This window comes from Cryptomeria japonica, chromosome 9, assembly GCF_030272615.1.
Source record: "Cryptomeria japonica chromosome 9, Sugi_1.0, whole genome shotgun sequence".
NCBI classification, from domain to species: Eukaryota; Viridiplantae; Streptophyta; class Pinopsida; order Cupressales; family Cupressaceae; genus Cryptomeria; species Cryptomeria japonica.
The window spans coordinates 143,898,017-143,924,034 of NC_081413.1; the positions used below are offsets into that span (position 1 = coordinate 143,898,017).

The 26,018-nt window shown below is 38.3% G+C and overlaps 1 protein-coding gene across 7 annotated transcripts in view; it reads right to left on the bottom strand.

Moving 5' to 3' along the window:
* Positions 1-26,018, bottom strand: part of LOC131059381 (protein PHYLLO, chloroplastic) — a 342,343-nt gene that overhangs the window by 201,734 nt on the left and 114,591 nt on the right. For all 7 annotated transcript variants that reach the window (XM_057992608.2, XM_057992601.2, XM_057992594.2 and 4 more), the window contains 2 exons: positions 20,849-20,953; positions 20,562-20,756 (listed from right to left, as the gene is read on the bottom strand). In XM_057992608.2, coding sequence (XP_057848591.2) covers positions 20,562-20,756; positions 20,849-20,953 — 300 coding nt within the window. The remainder of the gene's footprint in view (positions 1-20,561; positions 20,757-20,848; positions 20,954-26,018) is intronic.

The following is a 26,018-nucleotide window of genomic DNA, read 5'->3' on the forward strand; positions in this document are numbered from 1 at the left end:
ATTCTATCGAATGTTTGCTTGAAAATGCTATATAAAGGAAATAAACATAATTGAAAATTTTCTAAATTAGTGAAGGAGGAGACCATGCACTCACAAGGAAATTTGGAAACAGTCTTAACTTTGCATTAAATCCTGTAAATTTCGCCAAAGCTTTTGCAACAATTCAAGAACTTCTTACAAAATAAGGGAAACTAGTCCCCTTTAAATACGCTCCAAAATTGGATAAATGGATTAGATCTAATCTAAACAAGTGGCCCAAATTCATCCATAAAACATGACTGCCCATACCCATAAATGGGAGGCAAATATCAACAACCACCCCAAAAAAAGTAATAACTACCCAAAAAGGATAATTAAAACTTATCCAAAATTATCCAAAAAGGTGCATTCATAAAGTTTTACATTTTAGTTGACTTGAAAGTTAAATATGACCCTTTTGGCCAAAAGTGCACTTTTCAAAATTTTAAATGGAAAAAAGTACATTTTTAGGAAAGCACTTTTTCTTTTCCAGTTTCAAATACTTTTATCAAAATTTGACTTTCTTCATGCAAATATTCCAGCCAAAGATCTCGACCTGCCGCACGTTCCTCGCGAACATACTCCTGGAACCTGATACATAATTTGAAAAGCAGACTGAATGGAGGCATAGGAGGATGGCGAATTTTATATTGCATGCCTTGAAGGTATTGGTCTACCTGCTTTAGACCATCTTGCCAACTGGAACGATTACGCTCAAAGCGCAACATGACCAAGTGGAATTGACCGGCAAAGCCTAGGTCCTTAGTGGAATAAGTGATCTTCCCAATCTTTCCTCCCAGTCTAGCAGTATCACTTCATCCAATTGGTCATTTACCCATCCCAAAACCATTGATCGAAGGATTATCTTGCCAAGTTCCTCAATGGTTTCCAGAATTACCTCGCATGCATTGCGTTCTCTATCGATGATTTCCTTCGCATCATTCTTCACGTTGATAGTCCAGTACCATTCCTTAAGAGTGCTGATGTTATGAGGATCTAGGATGGTGGGTAATGTAGGAATCTATGCATGGGTCCAGAAAAGAGAGTTCATGAGGGGAAGAGTAGTGGCAGCCACTTCCTGGATGTGGACGGATTCCCTCTTTACCTCTAATAACTTAACCAAAGTGGTTTCTCGGTGGCGAGCCATTTCCTTCACTTCCTCAAGGATTCGTTCTCCCCTTTTTCTGATGCCTTGTATCCATTCCTTGACAGCACTCGCGGTGTCCCATACTCCTTCAAATTCTGTTGTGGTCCTCTGTACCAATGCTGTCGGAGGAATGTGGGATTCGGAGGCATTGTGTTATCGTCTTAGGAGTTGATCGATGTACCCTTCGGCCTGTTCAGCACAGGCCCAATACATATCCTTCTTAGCTGTTATCTCTTCAAATTGCCTGAGTATGTTCTGCACTGAATCCTTGAATTCTTCTTTTTCTTGCTCCTTAGTGGCTCGTCCAATGGGGACAGTCGTCATGCTATAATCTGCTAGTGTAATCTGATCTGCTGGCTTAGCTGCAGGTGGGGTGGCAATGTGGAGAGTACGGTTCCTTTGCTCATCTTTACTCATTCTAGAATATGCCTTGGGCTTTTTCTTCCCCTTAGCTTTAGCTTGGTCTATGCGTGAGAATATGTCCTCAAGGTCAATAGGTGGTTTGGTGGCGGCCTTGAGCTGGGCTCTGGCAATTAACCATTCTTGAGCCACTGTTTGGGTTGATGATATGGTTAAGTTTGCATTCTGTTCTTTGAGGTTTTCAGCCGAATTATCACAGATTTGCAACCGTTCTGTTATCAGAGGGGTGCAGGAGGTGCCAAGTTCCTTACTTGCAGTTGAACTTTCTCCCATTTCACTGAACATTTGTCTGGCACCTTCGTGTGATGGTTGCTCTTCAGTCCTTTCGAGCTCGCGAGTCTCCTCTGCCCTTTGCTCTCCTTCAACGGTAGAGTCATCTTTGGTTGTATTATGGACCAGCAACTCATGGCAACTCTGTTGCGTGGGTTCATGCACTTCGATCCCTTGAATGGATGGAATCTCTCCTTCCTCTATTTGGTTACCCAGTTGGGTTGATTCAATGGCCCTTAGCTCAGCTTCTAACATGTCGGGTGCGGGAGGATCATCAGTTCCAAACGCATCAATGTCACTTTGAGAAGGTGGAGCAAGTATATAATCTAATTCCACTACATCGTCAGACGAACTGGGGTCTTTTGATGATGAAGTGACCTCTGGTCTCCTTATAGGAATCTTCTACCTTCTTGTTCTCTTGGATGCCCGAGTCCCTCCGCAAGCCTTAGCATTCTTTCTCTTCTCAGGTTTCTCCATTTCTTCGTTGGGTGCACTGGTCGTTCCCTCATCTTCGGAGGACTAAGAATCAAGGCTACCCATTAGGTGGTAGGTGAACTGGACTCCTTCGTGAATTAGCCTCTCAATCTGCTGATGTAACCATTGGTCTGTATATCTTGTTGGGGCTGCCATGACTGCCTCAAAATTAGTGATCGGGTCCTGGGACCAATCAACACTTGGCAAAAGATGCCTTACTACCTCAAATTCCTGGACTTGGAGGCAATTCCCTGAATCTATGAGTTGATCTGGGACCCGACGAAATTCAAAGAGCCGCGTTTGCTGCACACTCAACCTAGAATATTCACGTCTCCGGACTTCGTAGTCATCAGAGCAATTTTTCCAATAGTCTTCAACTGATTCCTTTGCTCTGTACCGCTTGCCATAGGCTCTCTTTGCCAGATTGTCGCGATCAAAATATTTTCTCGGAAAATGCTCTTGTAGGCCATAGGAGGCCAACTCTGCGAGGGATTCCTCTGCTAGGGTGGGGGTCTTCAGATGAACGTCCTAGTTGCCTATAATCATGGGGAATGCGAATCCAGCCTGCTTGCTTTCTCTGAGTAAGATGCCAGCCGGACGTGACTGCCTTGCAACCTCCATAAGAAGTACTTTGTCGGTTGGGTATCGTGGAAGTCGGAGAGGGGCACCATCAAAGCCCGCTATTCGGATATAAGAGAACCTTGGGAACTGGATGAACCAGGCCCCGTATCTCTGTACTAGAATAGTAGCTTGCTCTGAGAGCCTTATGTGTAATCCTCCCTGCATTAGCCTGACCAGGCGCATTGTGAAGGCGTCATTGATGCACTCATATTGGCCAACTTCATAAGTTGGGCTGCTCTTTTCCCTCTGAGCTATACCTTGGTAGTGCAGCTGCGGGTAACAATCATAGAGCTTTACCTGACCAGGCTCGTTCCCAATTTCACCTTTCATTATCAAACCTGGCAGCGGCTGGTTCTTGGCGAACATGTAGACCAAATAAGAGGTCATAGTGAAGTGTTTCTTTGTTTCAAGCTTTATCAGCTGAGTGTGGATGTTGTCGCTTATGATCTGCGCCCAGTCAAACTTAGACTTCCCAGCGAAGACTTGCTCTATGAAATAAAACATCCACTCTTCAAAGTAGTTGGATTTAGGAAGTCCCATAACTCGGCTAAGTAATGTGACCATATCCCCATGCTCATTATGAAAATCACTTCTGGGGGTCTTTTTCACAATTCTGGCGCTTGGAAGCCTTCTCTCCTTGTACCACTCTTCGTTGATCAGTGTTCTGCATCTGGCTAGATCCATATCATATGCCCCTTGTGCTTCATTTATAGTCGTGGTCGTGGGGTTGTTTGGGAAGGGAATGTCGAATGCGTCGCCAATGGCCTCAGGAGTGAAGTTGGCGAGAGTCATATTCTCGAGGAGCACCAATCTGGACCCTGGCTGATAATGTCGGGCAGCCTCTACCACTAACTCATAGTTTTGTACTGCTGGAGGAAATCCCGCCGCTTGGGCAATGCCACATTCCACCATCTGTCTAGGCTTGCCATATGCGTTAGGGGAGAAGACCCGATTCCTGAAGTCCTGGATGTCAATGTGGCCTAGGTCGATATCACCGATATTGTCCCAGACGCTCTGAACTTTTGACTCCTTCAATCCTCCTCTTTGATACTGATACTTCATCCTTTCAACTTTGCGTGGGATATCTGATTTGGATGCTCGCGATGTGTCGGCTGTAGCGGGCGTCTTAGATGATTCTACCGCCGATTTAGGCATTTATCCTGCACAGTCGGATGCCGATTACGAGGCGATACAAAAGAAGTAAGGCGGGTTAGATAGAGAATACTCCAGCATTCAAGGATTAATTCAAAATTTAGATTGGACATGGAGCAACATTTCTAGTTAAAAGCTTGATTGATTTAAACCAAAGTATTCATGAAGATTTTGATCGCGAATTTATACTTAACATATTCTGGATTAATTTTCAACTGGGATGAAGCTCGAAAAATTCTCCTAAGTTTGAAAATGCAATTTCTGGTTAAATCTTAGGAGCAAATTATAATTTTGACTGCTTTGCACAACGTTTTACAAGCGGAAAAAGATGTGAATTTCGAAAATTTAGGCATTTTAATCAGATTTCGCACACACATCTATTTGATTTATAAGCATTTCAGATGATCAAGAGAGACAAAGCGTACTTACCTGATGAGAATGGATGGTGATAAATTGCCCGACTTGCTGCGCAAAGACGAATGGACAGTTCTGCAAATCTTTTGGAATTTCAATGGTTATCCTTTAATTCAAATTTTCGCAGTTTGGATTGGAAAAGAATTTGTCATTTTAGACTAAGCGATTTTTACCTTGGGCAACTAGTAATCTGAACTTGAATATTTGGAATGGTCTGCGTCAGCGTCTTACCTTGAATGCAATTTATACTCTTTGGCTCCCCTTTCAAAATCGAACGTGATCCTCCCTTACGCGAAGTTTGGCAGTATGGAGGGGTTTTACAAATCCGAATTCCTTATTTGCCCTACATGTTGCAGTTTTGGGGATTTATGGCGAATTTCGGAGCTATGGCGCTGTTTTGCAAACTTCACCCTGTGTTTTTTAAACCCTAAGTGCGAACTTCGGATGCACTAGCACACTTGCGATTTTAAAATAACTTTCGGAACACTCACGCCCTTTGGGATTTCGAAGCTTAACGCCTTTTGGCGAATATCGGAATTTTTCACGATTTTGACAACCTTGGAGACTTGACGCCTTTTGCGAATTTTGGAGAACTTTGGACCTCAAGGCGCATTTTGCGATTTGAAAAAAACTTCGGACCTTAAGGCGCATTTTGCGATTTGAAAGATTTTCGGAGTTTTCAAGGCTTTTGGAATTTCAGAGCTTTTCACGTTTTGGCAAATTGGAGTATTTTCGGATCATTAGCACATTTTTGCAACTTGAAAAAACTTCGGACCTTAAGCCTATTTTTGCAAATTCTACGAATTTCGGACCTTAGGCCCAATTTTGCAAACTTTTAAAAAACTTTGGACCTTAAGCCCATTTTTGCAAATTTCGGAGTGTTTAGACGTTTTTGCAAATTTCGAGGTTTTCAACGCTTTTTGCGATCTTTACCCAAATTTCGGACCATTGGGCACATATTGCAAGTTTATCACATTTTCGAATTTCGGACCTAGGGTCCGAAATTTGGATGACTTAAGTGAATTTCAGACCCCTGGGGGTCTTTTGCAAATTTTGGACCTTTTGCCAGTTTTGGAAAATTTTGAATTTTTGAGATTTTGGCCCCTGGGTCCGAAATTCCGCCCATAAGGCAATTTTGGCAACTTAGGTGAAATTTCGGACCTTTCGCCAGTTTTTGCAATTTCGGATTTTTTGAAGGTTTTGCAAATTTTAAGGCATTTTCGGACCCTTGGCCCACTTTGGGAATTTAACAAATTTTGAAATTTCTCTCAATTTGGCCTGAAAGTCCGAAATTCACCCTTAGAGCGATTTTGGCGATTTTAACTTTCTCCTCGAGAAGCGCGAGCTTGGGCACTTGGGCATGTCTTGTCAACCTTGGCATTTTGGCCAAGAAATTCGCTCCTTCACCAGCAGGCAAAAATCATCCTTCATTCAAATCCCATAAACATCGCAAAGACAAACCTTATGCAATCTATCTCATCGCTCTTGTGCGAAAAACGGCAACTTTGGGTCCTCGTGCGACCTTCAGACGCACTGCTCTTTGCTTGGCGGGCTTCACCAATTTCTATCACCTTATGCCTATCCAAGGCGATTTCACAATTTTGAACAAACTCTTGGCATCGTGCCTGAGGGCTAGACTAGCCTAATGGAATTATCGGCTCTTTCCTTTGACATCATCACTTCAAGGACCAGTCGCGGACTCGCTCGAAAGGACGCGAGATGCTCTGCGCGAAACTCAACAGGGCGAAGACGAAAGGCTCAAAAAAGGGAAGGGGGACCCTGTCGGCGACAGGGAGCGTGTGCAACGCACAACAGGTAAGTTGGTATTAGTACCTGAGGCTATATTGGATGTCAAGGAGAAATAGTTGAGGAGACGAGTTATCAGGAAATATTTGATCAAATGGAAGGACTTACCGGTTGAGGATGCTACTTGGGAGGGTGAGGAGATTTTGCAGCATCGAGCATTGAGATTGCTTGGGGACAAGCAATTTCAGGGAGGGCAGACTATAATGTCCCCTTCACACAAGCGCGCGGACATTCATGGAGTTTGGCCTATTATTCGACCCTCGTAGGCCAAGGAGTTTATGAGAGGGTCGCTTGGGCAGTTGCTTGTGGGTTCATATACTATTCTTATATGATTTTTGCTGAGATAATGTGTTCTCACGTACGATGTCACATATGTTGCTAATTGCACTTTATATTATAAAGATATTTTAATATGAACTAAAGTGCAATTAAATATTATTTTTAAGGTGCAATCAAATATTATTTTTATAAAAGGGAATCTTCTAGAAGGGAGGGTGATCCATGTGAGAAAAAGAATAAAAAGAGGATGAGTCTCATTGTTTTCCTTCAATTATTTGATATCTATATTGTGTAACTGAGCTTGTGGAGCCTAAGGTTTCTACAGTTGAACTACTTGTCTTTGGGAACGAAAACTCCCATAGATAGCATAACTGAGGGAGTGAAACATCTCTTGAAGGGTTGCAATTGGAGGTGATAATTCAAACATTTCATAGAGCTTAATTGGTTGGCCAAGGGCCAAGTTCACTAGAGTTGGTTTGGAAGGTTTCGAAAAAAATTTAGAGTAGGAAGTTTCTAATGATTTATGTCCTGTAAGTGCTGATTACATTCATTAATTGTGATGTCCCCATCTAAAACATTCGAAACATGATAATACTTAATAATATGATTAAAATATAAAATGTATATAAATATGTAACCAAATAAATGAATTACATAAAATCTTAATAATAATGATAAACGAGATTTAATATATAATTTATATTTATATTAATATTAATTTCATATTCATCAAATAATAATATAAATTTTACAATATTATATTATTGACAAAACACATAAAAAGTTTTCACTGGTTCCTTAAGCTTGATTGTTGTTGATAGCTGGTAAACTTTGTGGCAGACCAGATCTGACGCATGTCAGAATGGTCTCCCTTGCAACAGTATAAAATCATTCCAAGTGAAATATGAACCATACAATTATAGTAATAATGACCTTTGGTAGTGAGTCGTTAAAGTGTTTACGTTCCAAGCAATATGTAAGAGGATATAAGAGACTAAGTCGAAAGCCAATTAAAATACCAAGAATCACCACCTGGGATTAGTTAGTAATAATTAAGATAATATTAAACGATAGCATTGGTCGGTTGTGAAGAGGTACAAGCCATATCGGTTGGAGTGCAATCGTTCCTTTCGGTATTGCAAGATATAAAAGGAGATTGGATTCATTCAAACAATCATCAGAGGAGAATGATTGTGTTGGCAATTGACACTCATTGGATTCATTTTGTTGTCATTGATGGCAACAAGATCAGATGGAAGTCATATACCGGCACTAGGAGGCATATACCGGTAGATACCAGCTTTGGAGCATTCAGGGCTACACCGGCACCGACATCAATACTTCATTGGAAGCCAACATCAACGAGGATTTACTTAATAAATCATTTTGTAATTATTGTCGAGGCCGACATTGAATATCTTTTGTAAATGTATCGTAAGCCGACATAAGGCATATTATTTGTAATGGGTATATAGTTCAGTCTGCTAGGTTATTTTGAAAAATAAAAAAGTGTGTGGATATAGGAGAATATAGTAGAACTGTATAATGCGAAATATATGTATGAAGATCATTTTGTATGCGAATGTTATATCATGCAATGATCTGTAGATAGCTTGGCAAAGCATTCTTGCAGGAGAAGATATATCGCTAGTAGTTCAGGGTTTATGAACCAATACAGAGTAAAGCCAGAACTGGAACTCTATTTGGCATAGCAGATGCATTCTTGAGTTCATTTTCAATAATTTACTTTAGCAGAAAGTTTGTAGTCAATGAGGCTCTTTAGTGATGAGCAGTATGCTCTAGGCAGTGTGTCCTTCTGCATGTGTAGGCCCCTATTATATGTAATATCTTTTCATATGGCCAATGAATTGATATTGTGGGTCACAAATCTCACCATGGTTTTTCCTCTGAGGTTTTCCACGTACAAATTTTGTGTGTTATGGTGTTCATTTATGTGGATGGTTTATTTGCTTCAAGTTATATGTTTATTTAATTACCGGTTTATATGTGTATGGTATAAAAGGATAAAAACTGTTCATACCGACAGAACACTGATTCACCCCCCCCCCCCAAGTGTTCTTGGATCCCAACAATTGGTTTCAGAGCTTGGTACCTCAGAAAAAGTTTAACAGCTTGAGGAAGATCCTGAAACCGAAATCTTTGAACATGGCTATAGAGAAGCAACTTGAGATGGCTCTTGAGGATTATGATGCTGAAATGATGAAGAACTTGAAATTGCAAGAAGAATTGAATTATGCAAATGAATTCATTTTTATCCTGCAAGAAAAGTTATCATCTGCTCAAGCCAAGAGAAAAGAACTTTTGCAAAAACCAGATGATGAGAAGAAGAATGCTCTTAAGGAACAATGTCAGAAACTAAGTCAAGCAAACATGCTCATGAAGAATGAAATGCAAGATCTGACTATGAGGTTATCAAAAGATATTGAAGACAGAAAGAAGAAGGAAGATAATCTTGTTATATCTCTGAAGAACAAATTTGATGAATGTGGCAGATTGACTCATGAGAATAATTTGTTGAGAACTGATTTGGCACACTCCCGGAACAATGAACAAGAGCTTGAAAGACAAATAACTACTCTGAGAGATGATCTGACTACTGCAAGTGAGTATAAAGAAAAGTTTAGGATCAGTGTTGCACAGTTGGATGACTTATTGAAAAGACAAAGACAGATTGATGATTCTAGAGGACTTGGATTTGTACAAGGTGAAAGCTCTGGTACTGCAAATGAAGATCAGACAACCGGTATGCAAAACTCATCAGAATAGAGGAAACCGGTAAGGCAATCTAATGCTTATAAATTCAATGGTAGATGTTTTGTTTGCAACAAATTTCGGCATATGGCTAAACAATGTAGAAATTAAGCAAATCAAAACTACAATTTTGTTCCCGGTCAATGCACAAATTGCAAGAAATATGGTCATAGATTAGAAGATTGCAGAATGAATGTTAAATGTCATGCATGTGGAAAGTTTGGACATTTTGTTAATCATTGTAGGTCAAGAAATGATACCGGATATGTCAAAGCAATTCAAAAGAACAATGTTACATGTTATGCATGCAACAAAATAGGTCATATTGCTAAATATTGCAAAAGCAAGACTCAACCGGTTAATAATGATAAAGATAATGAGAAAGGAAAGCAAAAGGTAGATGAAATACAACAAGATCACACCAAGAGATGGGTTAGAAAATCTTAAGAACCAAGTGGAGATGGATCTACACCGGTAACTCCACTAGTAGAACAGGGTATTCCTCCACCGGCAGGAAATTCTACCGGTAACTGAGGCATAAGCCTTAGGGGTTCGCAAAGTGATTGCTAAATTTTGCATATTACCCCGGAAGAGATCTAAGGAGATCTGGAAGAGATCTGGAGAGTTGTGTTCATCATCGATGAAGGTTCACCTGACACATGACTGTGAAACCGGCATCCGTAGGGTTGTTGGCGAAGCATTTATTACAGAAAATTAGGGGTTTTATTTGATGATAAAAGGGGGTAAGTGAAATCATTTTCACTCACCAAGCTTTCAAAGCGAAGAAAAGGTGAGTTACGCTCGAGCAAAAGCATTGTGAAAGGATTTCGAGCAATTATCTGAAGCACTCAATCTTCCACTAGCGTTCACTCTCAAGTATTTTTCGAAATGGCATCTGGATCTTCAGCTCCTACTTTCATTGCAAATCCCACCATTGTCGAAGTCAAGGATAGGTTAAGGCCAGTATTTAAGGAGGTTCCCGAAATTGCTAAAAAGGAAGACACTGCGGGAGCATTTTCTAGGGTTCCTGACGGCATAATGTATGTTGAAGATGTGAGGGCATACATTCACTGCACCCTGGAGGATTCGGGCACAGAGGACATCAAAAGCATGTATCAATCTGTGATACTGGTGTTAATGCATAATAGCTTTGGTAAGATAAATGATTGAATGAGAGATAAATGAAGTCTCTCATTCAATCATTTATCATATCGATAACTATGATAAAACCATCAAGCAATTAATTCATCCTTGATAGCCATTCTATATTTGCATATGGACAAACTTTTGATTAATCATACTATGTATCTTCCTCATGTTCATCTATCTAATGAATCTTGTATTTAGATGAGTATCGATTAAACATAAATAATGATGACACCGATTAATATATTATCGGATTGCATATTATATTAGATCGGGTTGCATATTATATCGGAATGCATATCGGGTGGTATTATGTTAGTCACCGATAGTTATCGGTGTGTTAGTCTACACTGATAGTTATCGGTTGTCAAGGCTAACACACCGATAACTATCAGTTGTTAGCATTGACAATCACCGATATACTATCGGGTGTTAGCGCTTGGTAAACACCGATAATCTTCGGTCATACTCCACACCGATTGGCATTTACGTAACATGTTGTTTGTTAGTATGAACAAAAAGGCACAATCAAGTAATGTCTTGATCGGTCATGACTGATCAAGGCATTGCTTGACCGTGCCTCATTTGTCATATACTTATAGTAAGTGGCATTCTTGAGATAGGACATAGAAAATATTAAATGTTCCTCTCATCTGCTACAAGCAAGAAGATAGTTAGATATATACAGTAAGAAAGTAATAATACCAAATTAGATAATAGAATATAACTTGCACATTGAATGTAAATTGAACATCATTTAACATGGTATCAGAGCTATAGTTAAATCAAACCTGAGGCTGTTCAATTTTACGTAAAATTCAAATCAAGTATATATTCAACATCACAATCCTATCAATGGCCAGCGCTATCAGATTTGAAGACAGACTTGCAGGAGGTGACGATTTCTCCGCATGGAAATTCAGAATTCAAATGATACTAAAAGATAACAAACTTGAATCATTCATAAAGACTGAATCCAAAGAACCTGAGACTGAACCTGATCAAGCAATTTGGAGACAAGGAAATGATAAGGCTATCAAAATAATAGTTGATGGGGTAAGGAACAATATTATGCCCATTATAAAGAAACACGAATCAGACTTCAACATGTTCAAAGCACTTGAAGACGCTTTTGAGATATCCAATGCCAATAGAACCTTGGCTCTAAAAAGAGAGATAAATCATATAACCATGATGAAAGGAGAATCAGTCAATGCCTACTTCATGCGGATATCGAACTTAAAGGATGAACTAGCAACCCTTGGATATGAGATCCAAAGCAAAGAATTAACCCTCATTGCTTTAGATGGGTTACCTAGTATCTGGGAAACGTTCGTCCAAGGCATCAGTGCAAGGGACAACTTTCCAAAATTCGATAGACTAAAGGCTGACTGTCTCCAAGAGGAATCAAGGCAAAATAAGAAAGGAATCAAACAAAAGAATATAGATGAAGATCTTCAAGTTCTAACTACGAACTCAGATAGAAAGGGCAAGAAGAAGCAATTCAGGAAGAGAAAGAGTCGTCATGGCAAGAACTCTTTCAAAAAGGACCTCTCTCAAATTCAGTGTTGCAGATGTGACAAATTTGGGCACTATGTTGCCAAATGTCCAGAAAGAGCTAAACAAGCCACATTTGCCAAATCAAGAAAATCGAAAAGGGAAGAGGACTCCGAGAAGTATGTGCTGTATTCAGCACTCACACATCAAACATCAAACAAAGTGAACTCCTAGGTAATCGACAGTGGCTCATCCAAACACATCACAGGATTCAGAGAAGTACTAGACTTTATGAGAGAGGAAAATGATGAAGAGGTAACCATCGGAGATGACTCCACACACCCTGTCAAAGGAGTTGGAAACTGCACCACCAAACTGAAGTCAAGTGTATCATTACAACTTGAAGGAGTACTATATGTTCCAGGCATTAAGAGGAATCTTGTCTCAATATCAGCACTGGAGGACAATGGATACAAAGTGACATTCATGGACAACAAAGTGTTGCCTTGGCCAAAGAACTCATCTATCAAGAAAGCTAGTACAATTGGTCAAAGACAAGGCTACCTATATGAGCTATGCACAGAGCCCAATTTAGCCGTAATTCATGAAACTATAGATGCCAATGAAATCTGGCATATAAGACTAGGCCACCTAAATTTTCGAGCTTTATCATCAATGGGAGACCTTGTCACAAGTCTACCTAAGCTAAAGCAATATCATTCAGGGGCATGCACAAGATGTGCCCTAGGCAAAAATACTAAGGGTGCTTTTCAAAGTAGTACTAGGAAAACAAGTAAAGTCTTAGAGCTAATTCATTCTGATGTATGTGGACCTATGTCTGTAAATTCATTGGGGGGATTTTTGTATTATGTGATATTTGTCGATCACTACTCTAGGAAAACCTGGATCTACTTTCTGAAATGCAAAGAATCAGAAGAGATCCTTAATAGGTTTAAAGAATTCAAATCATTAACAAAAAACTAGTCAGGAAACAAAATTAAAACCCTTAGAACTGATAATGGGGGGGAATACACATCGGAATTATTTAAAGAGTTTTGTAAAAATTCAGGGATTAAGGAGTCAACAATACCTTACAACCCACAACAAAATGGGATAGCAGAAAGGAAAAATAGGACAATCGTTGAAGCTGCCAAAGCTACAATTCTTGATCAAAATCTAAATATCAATCTTTGGGCAGAAGCAACCAGCACTGCAATATACATTCAAAACAGATGTCCTCACTCTCATCTTGAAGACAAGACCCCTGAAGAAGTCTTTACAAAATCAAAACCAGATATAAGCCACCTTAAGATTTTTGGATGTCCAGTGTATATTCATGTACCTAAGGAGAAAAGATTAAAATTAGAACCCTCTGGAAAGAGCGGAATCTTTGTAGGATACAGTGAAACCTCCAAAGCCTACAGAATATATATACCCAGCCAAAAGAACATTGAACTAAGTAGGGATGTGATCTTTGAGGAAAACTTAGCCTTCAAAAGAGCCCAAAGCTCTCTAGATCCTGAAGTCCATATTCCTAACTCCGGCTTAGATAGAGATCCTACTCCTGAGCTTCAGAGGGAGAATCCTGAGGAAACTATGAGTGAAACTTTAAATCCACCTAGAGAAAACCTCAAGAAAAGACCACTATGGGCCATCAAAACTGTAGAAGAAGCTCAAAAGTTTGCTGCTCCCTTAGGAACCTTTAGAGAAAGCAAAAGGCCTAATAAATTTGCTAGCTATGTTGCCCTTATGAATGACCTCTCTAAAGTTGAACCAAGCAATGTATCAGATTTACTTCAACATCAAGTATGGAAGGATGCCATGTCTGAAGAGTATCAATCCATTATGAAGAACGATGTTTGGGAGATTGTTCCTAGACCAACCAAGAAATCTGTGGTTTCATCTAAATGGTTGTTCAAAATCAAACATGCTGCAAACGGCAGTATTGAAAAACACAAGGCCAGATTTGTAGCGAGAGGCTTCTCACAAAGGGAAGGAATAGATTATGAAAAAACCTTTGCACCAGTTGCCAGGTATACCTCAGTAAGAGTTGTATTAGCCATTGCAGCAGCAAAGGGATGGAAGGTACACCAAATGGATGTTAAGACAACTTTCCTAAATGGCAAGATCTCAGAAGAAGTCTACCTAGAGCAACCTGAAGGCTTTGAAATTCATGACACAGAGTCTCATGTGTGTAGACTCAAGAAAGCTCTCTATGGGCTCAAACAGGCTCCCAGGGCATGGTATGAAAGAATAGACACCTATCTCTCAGGACTAGGTTTTTCCAAAAATGATGCAAACCCTAATCTCTACTACAAAAGAAACAGAGATGATATGCTAATATTGATCTTATATGTTGATGACTTATTAATCACAGGAAGTGATCAACTTATAAAACAATGCAAGAATGATCTATCTAAAGAATTTGATATGAAGGACTTAGGATTCCTTCATTACTTCCTAGGATTAGAAGTATGGCAGAATTCTGACAACATCATACTAAACCAAGGAAAGTACACTTTGGATATTTTGAAGAGATTCGGAATGCTAAATTGTAGACCCATGACCTCTCCTATGGAAACCAACTTACATAAACTTAAAGAAGCAGCAGTAGAGTCACAACCCACTGATTCTACTCAATACAGACAGATGATTGGGTCCCTCATGTATCTGGTAAATACAAAACCGGATATCTGTTATGCAGTCAATGCTCTAAGTCAGTTTATGTGTGAACCAAAGGAGATACACCCGGTTGCAGTGAAGCACATTATGAGGTACCTACAAGGTACTCTAAACCTTGGTCTCAAATACAAGAAGGTTGAGATAGACTTACATGGATTTACAGATTCAGATTAGGCTGGAAGTGTAACAGACAGGAAAAGCACTTCAGGGTGTTGCTTCAGTCTAGGTTCAGCTATGATATCTTGGATCAACAGGAAGCAATCTTCTGTAGCTCAAAGTTCCACCAAGGCAGAATATATTGCAGCTTCTATGGCTGCCTGAGAGGCAGTATGGCTCAGGAAGTTGCTTGTAGGATTGTTTGGAGAACCTATGAAACCCACTATTATACACTGTGACAATTAGAGTTGCATAAAACTTTCAGTAAACCCAGTGTTTCATGACAGATCCAAACAGATTGAGATTCCATACCACTATGTGCGAGATATGGTAGATAGGAATGCAATCCAACTGGAATATGTTTGTACAGGAGATCAAACTGCAGACATTCTAACCAAACCCCTTTCCAGAGTGAAGGTTGATCACTTCAAAAAAGGTTTAGGTATGACAGAAAGGTAAATTGCTTTGTAATCTATATTTGAATACCCATAAGATGTTTAATGTGTAAACCTCTTTGTCATGTTAGGACAATTTTTGGATTCTATCCCCTGGGTTCACATCTAAGAGGTGACGATCTCTCAAGATAGTGAACGCTTGTATGAGGACATTATAATGTGACGATCTTATAGTGTCCAAACCAGTTATCATGTTGGATTTCTGGTATGTCATGGATGTGCCATGATTGTGTTGTGATAAAACATTTGTATAAAAGTGTTAGTGCACTTATCACAACTAGGATAAGGTGAGAAATTAATCTTTCTCAGATGATTATCCTTAAGTATTGCGTGTAGGCAATATTGATATCACATGCTTAGGTGATATCCTGTCAATTGCAAGATTGATATAATGAACTCCAGTATCACATGTTTAGGTGATACTTCATATCAAATGATTAGGTGGTATGATTCCCATGGATGACTAAAATGATCACTATCAATTAAATTATGATGCTTGAATATATTGTCTACATTCATCTTACCTAGCTAAGAGGGAGTGTTAATGCATAATAGCTTCGGTAAGATAAATGATTGAATGAGAGATAAATGAAGTCTCTCATTCAATCATTTATCATATCGATAACTATGATAAAACCATCAAGCAATTAATTCATCCTTGATAGCCATTCTATATTTGCATATGGACAAACTATTGATTAATCATACTATGTATCTTCCTCATGTTCATCTATCTAATGAATCTTGTATTTAGATGAATATCGATTAAACATAAATAATGATGACACCGATTAATATATTATCAGATTGCATATTATATTAGATCGGGTTGCATATTATATCGGGGTGCATGTAATATATATCGGAATGCATATCGGGTGGTATTATGTTAGTCACCGATAGTTATCGATGTGTTAGTCTACACCGATAGTTATCGGTTGTTAAGGCTAACACACCGATAACTATCAGCTGTTAGCATTGACACTCACCGATATACTATCGGGTGTTAGCGCTTGGTAAACACTGATAATCTTCGGTCATACTCCACACCGATTGGCATTTACGTAACATGTTGTTTGTTAGTATAAACAAAGAGGCACGATCAAGTAATGTCTTGATCGGGGCATTGCTTGACCATGCCTCATTTGTCATATAGTAAGTGGCATTCTTGAGATAGGACATAGAAAATATTAAATGTTCCTCTCATCTGCCACAAGCAAGAAGATACTTAGATATATACAATAAGAAAGTAATAATACCAAATTAGATAATAGAATATAACGTGCATATTGAATGTAAATTGAACATCATTTAACAACTGGGAGACTCCGGAACCATCAAACCGGAATACAAAGCAATTGAGGATCTAGGGTTAACCAGTATTCTGTACATACCGGAATTCAAAGATGAGGTTATCAGATACATTCTGAGCAGGGTTCACAATGAATTTATTTGTCTAGATAGGCCTTACATGATCACGAAGGAGGCTATTCAAGCAGTCACACAGTGCTATTATACATTTATTATATGATCTGAACACATAGTGCTATTAGAATGGTGTCTAACACTAGTTTGAGAGGAGCACTGGAGGAGGTAAGCAATGGCAGCGAGGGGCTCAGGTGGTCAGTGACCCATGAGTCAAGTAGCCAGTTACCAACTCCTTGCCAGTCTTCTCAAGCCAGTGAAAGTCATCTGAATGTCTGAAATATTAAGGCTTAGAAGGGAAGCAAAGGAAGACTACCCATCTAGCAAGGGGGTTAGAAGCAACCAACCCTTGGATTTCGTAGATTAACAACCCTATGCTCTCCTTCTAGCCTCTGATGTTTTATATTCTTTCTTTTCCCAATCTGTATGTTAATACTAATCTTTGTGACTAATCTGGAAAATGTATATGCATTTAGGCAATGTGTGTTTATCTGTGTGATCGTAGGTTATCTGCAATCCAAGTAACAGTTGCAGACTTAAGGCACAGAGCAGGTAGGGGACATTACATCAACTCGCTGAGTTATATCTCCGTAATCTTCAGACATTGCCGTGGCTGAGAAGACCTCATAGGCCCCATTTTATGCATCGATTCTACTTCCAAGCTTGAGCACTCTCATCCTAAGGGCAGACTGATGGATTTTGGTATGGAAGGGAGTTCGTAGCAGCTGATATTTAATTTATGGAAGTTTGAGACACATTGGAACAGGGCCGACAAAGGAAGGTATTCGATTTGGGCTTAGAAGGGTCTCATTATATGGGGTATTGCTTGCTTCTTCACATCGGCATTGGGAGATCTTCCAGACAGGTTCTCTCTACTATTTGTAGCTGATTGTATTTATTGCCAAAAATAGTTACTGTTATTACTACCATAGACAATGATACATCATTGCTTGAGACTAAGGAGTATATGCATACATTTGCAAGATTTAAGCTTGATTGATTGTACTTGGAAATTGCATTCAATAAAGGAGGAATAGGTTGCAATTCAATTTGATGATATGTCTCTAATAATAGTAGTTTGCATGCCAAGTGTTTGTGAAAATGTCTCTTGGCTATAGGTGCACATTTGTCATTTGAAATTCAAATATATGCATTGGAAAAAACCAAAAGAGTCATTAATGCATTGAGTTTATAATTTAGATATCATAGAAATCATTTGCAAATGCATTTCTTGTGTATCGGTGTCAATAACATGCAAAGTTATGCAAAGCCTTTCTTGTGTCAATAACACGCAAGGTTATCAGACTGAAACTCAAACCAGCAAGCTAAATGTTTGTATGTAAATTGTTTGATAATATTCCTTGGGCTATAAACATCAAGAAAGCAATCAGATTTTAGTAACAGCAGGTTTAAGGGTTGAAGGACAACTGTTTGACAATATTCCTTGAAGTCAAAATTAAATATATTCAGTCATACAACAGTGTCATGTCCCCAAATAGACTCCATCCAGTATTGTTAACATTAAGAAAGCTCCTTGTATTATCTTTATAAATTATAATAGCCAATACAAGGAAGAACAAATGATTAAGATCAAGTATAGAGACATTACATTCTCATCATTAAAATATGATCGCTGCATTGGTGATTAGTATTGAAAGGGTTATTAATGATATCATAGAAGAAATCAAAAAGTGGAAAAGAACCGTTGAAAGGATTCATTCATGAACTTTATAATGCAAAAGGAACGAACCTATGGATCATTGGGGCATCCAACTCAATGTGGAGCTGACTGAAATATTAGATAAGCTCGGTCGAATACCACAAAACATTGCGCAAAGGTTGAAGTTGAAAATAAGCAAAGTGTAACCAATAGAGCAAACGACATCACTAAGAATAAACAATCCCCGAAGATATGAAGAGTAACTACGTAAGACATAAGGTGCAATGATTAGTATTGTAGCCAACTCCAGACATCATAAATAAGAGCAGTGAATTACATAATAGATGCAGCGACTTCATTCAATGACCGGCTTGTTCTTATTATTGACTGAACCATGATTTAAATAAAGAATGATGTGGTGTAAGGAGCAATCGTACAGCACTCAGCAATAAGAAATAACAATTACCAATCAAGGAACGCAGTGATTCTAGAGTTGTAGAAGCGACAATTAGTCAACGACGGTAATTATGGGGACAATGATTAATATGTGAACAAGATAGCCGACGCCCATTAAGAAGACAACGATGAAATGAAGCATCCTTACCGTAATATATTTATGGGATTCATGGATTACGCCGTGGAATATCTGGGATTGAAGTTTGAGAGGTACCACTGCTTTCATGAGAATCAACGATCGCCTATTGCAATATCAATTGATAATAGCGATTAATATGAGTAAAATTTATCATCGAAGGTTCAGTTGAGACTACAGAGTATTGATGATAACGGTGATATTCATGCCATGATACATTAACAATGGCTAATAGAAGATATTAATATGGAAAGGTGTGAATTACATCTTGTGCCACACGAGCTTGGGTTATTCACCACATACGCATCTCATGGATAATACAGCGATTTAGAATAGTTAATGTCGAGCGATGATTATCATAAAGTGTAAAGGCACAATTATGAAGAGACATAACCATTAGGAGATGACCGTTTCCCATACTACATAATAAAGATCGAACTCATTCTATCGGGGGGGGGGGGTGAAAACTAGGACAGCAATTACAAAGAAGAGGAATAAACTCAGTTCTGCAGATAGATGGGAGAATTATTATATTTTGGATAGCAGATTGCACAAGGAAGACAAGTAAAGGGAGTGAATCTACCCTTGCAGACCATAAGATGTATGAGGAGCAATTACAAAGGAAGTGTTCAACAGAAATGGCATCGTAAGAACATTACAGAAGCAAGAAAATATTAAACCAGAGACAGCAATAATATAACTAGATTGGCCACCATTGATCATTACAATGCTGAAGGAAATTGGATCAGACGAGCTAACAAGTAATTCCTCAGGGTCTCTACAGACCGATCAGCATCAAATATGTATCTAATTCACATTAAGGCAAATACCAGAAATAACAAGCAACGTATATTTACAAATCAGTTTAGTTCCAAACCATATCGCATTCATTCTAAGGGAGTTATCAGAGACAACGACATATAGATCAGTAATTAACATTATTTCAATAGGCATAAAGTAATACCAAGAAATAAATTTATATATATAGTGAAGCTTGCATTCACAACAAGAAGATATCTAGATAAGTTCTCCATCCCGAACTATTCTTAGAATATTAAATTAAATATTATAATGAAATATATTCAGTTTTGATAAAATTATAATTATTAATTACAATTCTCACTTTTATATTTTTAAAATTTGATGTCTCAGGGCTAAATTAAGACAAATCCCAAATGGGGATATTACAAACAGCAAGGGATATTACAGCCCTACGAAAAATGACCCCCATGGTGCACTGCTAGGAGCAGTACCTTATAAATGCAACAGCTATGACATATCCAATACAAATATATAAAATTGATATCAAAATCTAGTTGAAACTCTCAGATATAGTCAGAAGCAGCCAAATTCATGTTTACATGAAACCTCAAGCTAGAAATATGAAAAACATAAACTTAACTGAACTAAGAAAAAAAATTATAATTTGAGGCTAAAAAAAAATTCTTGAAGGAAAAACCATGCAATAAATTCAAAATCAAGACCATGCAGTTTGAGTAACTTTAGCCATAATCTTAGATGAAATTGTTTCAGTGCACTCTTTGTTCATAATGCTATCAAAGTTCAGCTACTTACAGCAGGGAAGAGGTTTGAAATAGCTGTTCCAGATGATGTTATGACTGCTGCAGGTTTGTGTGACCCCCTTGCATATCCCAAAGCATGGAATGCAAGAGAACGTTCATCAATGCACGAAATACACAAGGCATGAGGATTTTGTGCAGCAGCCACTGCAAGTGCAGATGATCTTGATCCTGGTGCTATGCAGAAGTACTGGAAAAGAAGAGTAAATAAGCATGGGCAATAACTTAAAGACAATTAACTGAAACTGAAAATAAACAAAGGTGATTTCAATTGTTACATACTGTTATACCAAGTCGACAGCACTCCTCAACCATTAGATATGCCCATAAAGCATTGATGTTAGCAAACTGTTGTAACTGTGGATAAGGCTCAAGCAAGGCCTCAAACTGACCACAAAGAATGTGCATACTGAGAATAATATAATGAATTTACAATTATTTAAACTTGAACTTGCATCACATATAGTGATAAATAATTCATGCACAGGACTCCTTTGTTAAAACTTAATTCAACAGTATAAAAATAAAGCATTAAAACAAGTTCAAAAAACATCATGTTAAATTTCTAAAGGAACTTCATCACTGCTCACTGATAATTTTGACTTCATCGATAGTCACTGTATCATCACTTGTTTAGGATGATCAGCTGTCGTCCCAAATTCATTGAAGCAAGGCCTCAAACTGACCACAAAGAATGTGCACACTGACAATAATATAATAAATTTAGACTAAACCTTGAATTTTCGTTATATATACCGCTACTAATTCATGGAGAGCACTCCTTTTTTAAAGAATCTAACTGAATTCAACAGTTTTAAAAATAAGGCATTAATGCAAGTTCAATAAACATCATGTTAGATTTCCAAAGACTTCATCACTGGTCCCTGATAATTTCGACTACATCATTGGTTATTACTGGTTATTTTGGAGGTGAAAAAACAGCAAACTCGCTAGAGTGACTCCTGCACTGGTTCCAATGAGGGTATGTTGGATTATATTGTCATTGATGTCAAAGGATATACGTTTATTAAAAGCAAAAATTAAGGAGCGGAAATGTATAATATATAAGGAGCAGATTTAAATAAATAGGAGAAAATATTAAATTTAATGCAAGGCCAATTAGTGGCCGACCCCCTCTCCTTTGTGGCATGTTAAAACTAAAATATAATGCCTACAAGAAGGCCGACCCCCTAGAGATGGGTGCCCTATCTTTAGGAAGTAAATAAAAAATATATAATAAACATTTGATTATATTTTTGGCCAACCTTGTTAAGCAGATAAAATAAAAAATATATATTTATGCTGGCCAACCTGGTTTAAAGGAGGTGACCGTTGGATGAAGGGGTATATTGGAGATGTATAAATAGAGGATTATTGAGGATCATTTTGTTGAATTATTGTCATTGATGTCAATATGACTCTCATGCAAGCAGTGATTTCTATGCAAACAAAAGATCATCATGATTCCCACGCAAACAAAAGATCAAGACATACTAGAACAGACCGAATGGACTTTGTGGAGCAGATCGAACAAAAGATATACTGGAGTAGATCTAATGATGTAACTTCATACTACTGACTGTTCCCTATTAAAGACTGATCAGCAATCATGATAGTTAATAAAGTACTTTTGATTTACGCAGCAAACTATGATATGAACAACTTCAATATACAAGTGACTCATAATCTGAAGATGGCAATCTGTTCTGAACAAAGTCTTAAACGGCCGGTCCTAATAGTCAAACTAACATAGAGAGGATATAATTAACATATTTTTTGAAAAAATCGGGAAAAAATTGGATATAAAAAAAAACATTAAAAACTGTAGAAAAAGAGACAAAAACTATTTTTTTAAATAACTTCAGGGCATTTCCTTAGCATAGAGATATAAAGAGCAAATAAAATAGAGTTTAACCCGTGAATTGTAGAAAATATTTTTTTGTTGTTTATATTCATATTACTGATTACATAGGCAAATAATCAGTTAACTTTTTAAGAGGGCAGTCACCAAATACACCAAATAGTTGTCTAAGTCAGATCAAATATTAACTAAGTCTATGAAGTAACTGACATCAAAAGTTAACAGACAAATAGTAAAAGTGAAAGCCATTTTGAAGTGATACAAGAATTTCATTGTGATTGAGGCAAGGAGTTTTGTAGGGTTAATTCAATATTTTAGAAAGCTTATCAAATCATATTCCACAATTGCAATGATTTATATCATAGTAACAAAAATCATTTGGGGAAAAAATCGGCAAACCAAAAGTATAAGATTTTTTGAAAAAATGGGTAAGAAATTGGATTCTAAAAAATCGTAAAAATTTGTAGAAAAATAGACACAAACTACTTTTCTTTTTTTTTTTTAAATTTAAAACTTAAGGGTATTTCCATAGCATAGAGATATAGAGAATAAATAAAATAGAGTTTAACCCATGAATTGTAGAAAATAGATTTTGTTGTTTATATTCATATTGCTGATTACATAGGCAATTAATCATTTAAATTTTTTTAAAGGGCAATCACCAAATACACCAAATAGTTGTCTAAGTCTGAGATTAAAGATTAGCTAAGTCTATGAAGGAGCTAAGATCAAAATTTATCAGACTCAGATCCAATTATTTTTAGGAATATAGTAAAAATGGAAGCCATTTTGAAGCGATCCAAGACTTTCATTCTGATTGAGGCAAGGTTTTAACCCATGAATTGTAGAAAATAGATTTTTGTTGTTTATATTCATATTGCTGATTACATAGGCAAATGGTCATTTAATTTTTTAAAAGGGCAGTCACCAAATACACCAAATAGTTGTCTAAGTCTGAGATCAAAGATTAGCTGAAATATCCCTAGCCAATTTTTTTTTGAAATTTTTGATCAACTTAATTACAACAACTATATGAGTGATCAATTAGTTCTGAGAAAAAGTATTTGATTTGCTGAAGCAACCCTAACCAGAATGGCACCGTATGGATGAGCATTGGTCAGAGGATCTTAGTTGCTTATGAAAAGAACTCTAACCAGTATGGCGCCGGGATGGCGAGCATTGGTCAGAGGGTCTTAGTTGCTTATGCAAAGAACTCTAACCAGTATGGCGCCGGGATGGCGAGCATTGGTCAGAGGGTCCCTGAAATCTAGAACTGGAAGGAACTCAACGCCAAGTATGTGCTACCCACTCCAGACGGATAGGGGCTACCATATGACGGAGTGAAACTTAAATGCTCGAATTTAATTGATTGCAGAAACTGAAAAGACACTCGACATCCAGGATGTGCTTTCAATCCCAACAGGGAGAGGAGCTACCATAGGATGGAGGTAGATAAGATAAGTTTGGTTAGCTTGACAATTACAATCAAGATCACAGTTCAAGACTGCCAGTACTACTGGTCAGAGTACAATCAAAGAAATTCTTTCACAACTCCCCTTTTAGAAGAGAGTTTCTGATTCAACATAAATCTGCACATTCAGCCGCGAACCCATGGATCACTGCCAACAGCTCATTTCGTCCTCGTACAATCTTCTTTCCTCCGGAAACTAATTGCAAAATGCCTTGGTGACGTGGAAACCTGCGAAAGACTCAAACAACACTGCAAAACCCTCACAATGAAAAATGGCACGATTTCCAATGCATTTAAAATGGTACGGCTGGCTGCAAAATACGATTTGTCATTAAAATTAAATGCATTAACCAAACTTGCTGAAACCCTAGGAAATGCAACGCCTAGTTGAGGCAAATGCAAAGAACTAATACCCACAATGCAATTTTTTTGTATTTTCTGGTTGTGAACAAAACATGAAATTAGTCGCGGGAATTCTAGATGCAGAAAACTGAATGAACTATAAGCCTAAATGATTACAATGAAAACTCTGATGATAAACTACGGCTAAATGCAATTACATAGAGAATATAATCACCCTAGTTGCTATTTTTCAAGCAAGAAGAGATGCCTATGCTAGAAGGCTTCCATTCCTTGAAGCATGTCCAGAGCCAGACGGCTGCCCAAATACAAATTCTGCCAAAAGATCCCTTCAATCCTCCCAAGACTCCAATAAATAGCTTCACTTGCCTCCTCAAAACCCTAATTCGATTTCCAAGGCAAACCCTAATCCCCTCCTCAACATGGCGCCATCACACCTAGCCAAAAAGTCAAATGAAATAATATAAAAATATCACCTTGGTAAGTTTTCGCCATGTTTTGACTTTGGCCAAGGATAAAATATTAAATAAATCCTCCATGAGGGCGCCACCCATAAAGTCCCCCTTTTAAGTGATGTTTTTAAGTTGTGGGACTAGGCCAAGGGGGGATAAGCAACTTTATAATTATAATGATTATTTAATTAAAATAAAGTTACTTGACCACACAACTCCAAAATCTGAAGCTAGAACCTGACCATGCTCCTGGAGTTAACTGAACAGGATGTAGAGATTGCCCGATGCCACGCGAGCCCTGCCAAAAATAGAACTTACTAAAAATAGTAAATTCTGAAAACTGCTCCAAAAACTGAGATGAAGACATCGTTGCGAAGCCCTCTGAACCATCAGAAAAAGCCGACGATGAACCCATCCAAAAAGACCTCCTCAAAAATAGGAAACCCTAATTTTACCCTCCGACTGGCCTCCGAGCTTCCTAGAAAGAGACCAACGGTTGCAGAAAGGATCAGGTTTGAGAAGGGGTCATTACAGTCCGCCCTCCCCAAGATTGCTTGCCCTCAAGCAATCGCAACCCAGGATGCTGCAATATCTCATCATTTTCCCATGTTGCATCCTCCAAAGGTAGGTTCTTCCACTTCACTAAATATTCTCTGACAGTTCTATTCCTCAAAGAACGTTCTCTGACATCAAGTATATCCTCGGGAACTAGAATCAATAGTCCTTCTTCGTCCAACGGTGGCAACTGTGAAGAAGCAACCACATTGTGTCCAAGTGCCTTCTTGAGGCGAGACACGTGGAAGACGTTATGCACTCTGCTATCTGAAGGTAGCTCTAATTCATAAGCTACAGCCCCAATCTTCCTGATGACCCTAAATGGTCCATAGAAGCGCGGTTTCAGCTTCTCAGCTCCACTCTTCTTGAGAGTAGACTGTCTATAAGGTTGTAACCGGAGGTAGACCATGTCCCCAACCTCAAAAGAACGCTCTACCCGTCTCTGATCAGCATATAACTTCTGCTGATTCTGTGCAATCTGCAAATTATCCTTTAAGGACCTCATTATGTCTTGACTCTGCTGCAATAAATCCTTGGCTAGAGGGGCTTTGCTATCCCCAAACACCAAATCTGCAAAGCTGGGTGCTTCATACCCATAAAGTGCCAAGAAGGGAGACATTTTGATTGACATATGATAGGTAGAGTTGTAGCAATACTCGCCTATATGCAGCCACTTAACCCAAGCTTTCTGCTGCTCTGACACATAATTTCTCAAGTAGCCTTCCAGCCACTTGTTCACAACTTCAGTTTGCC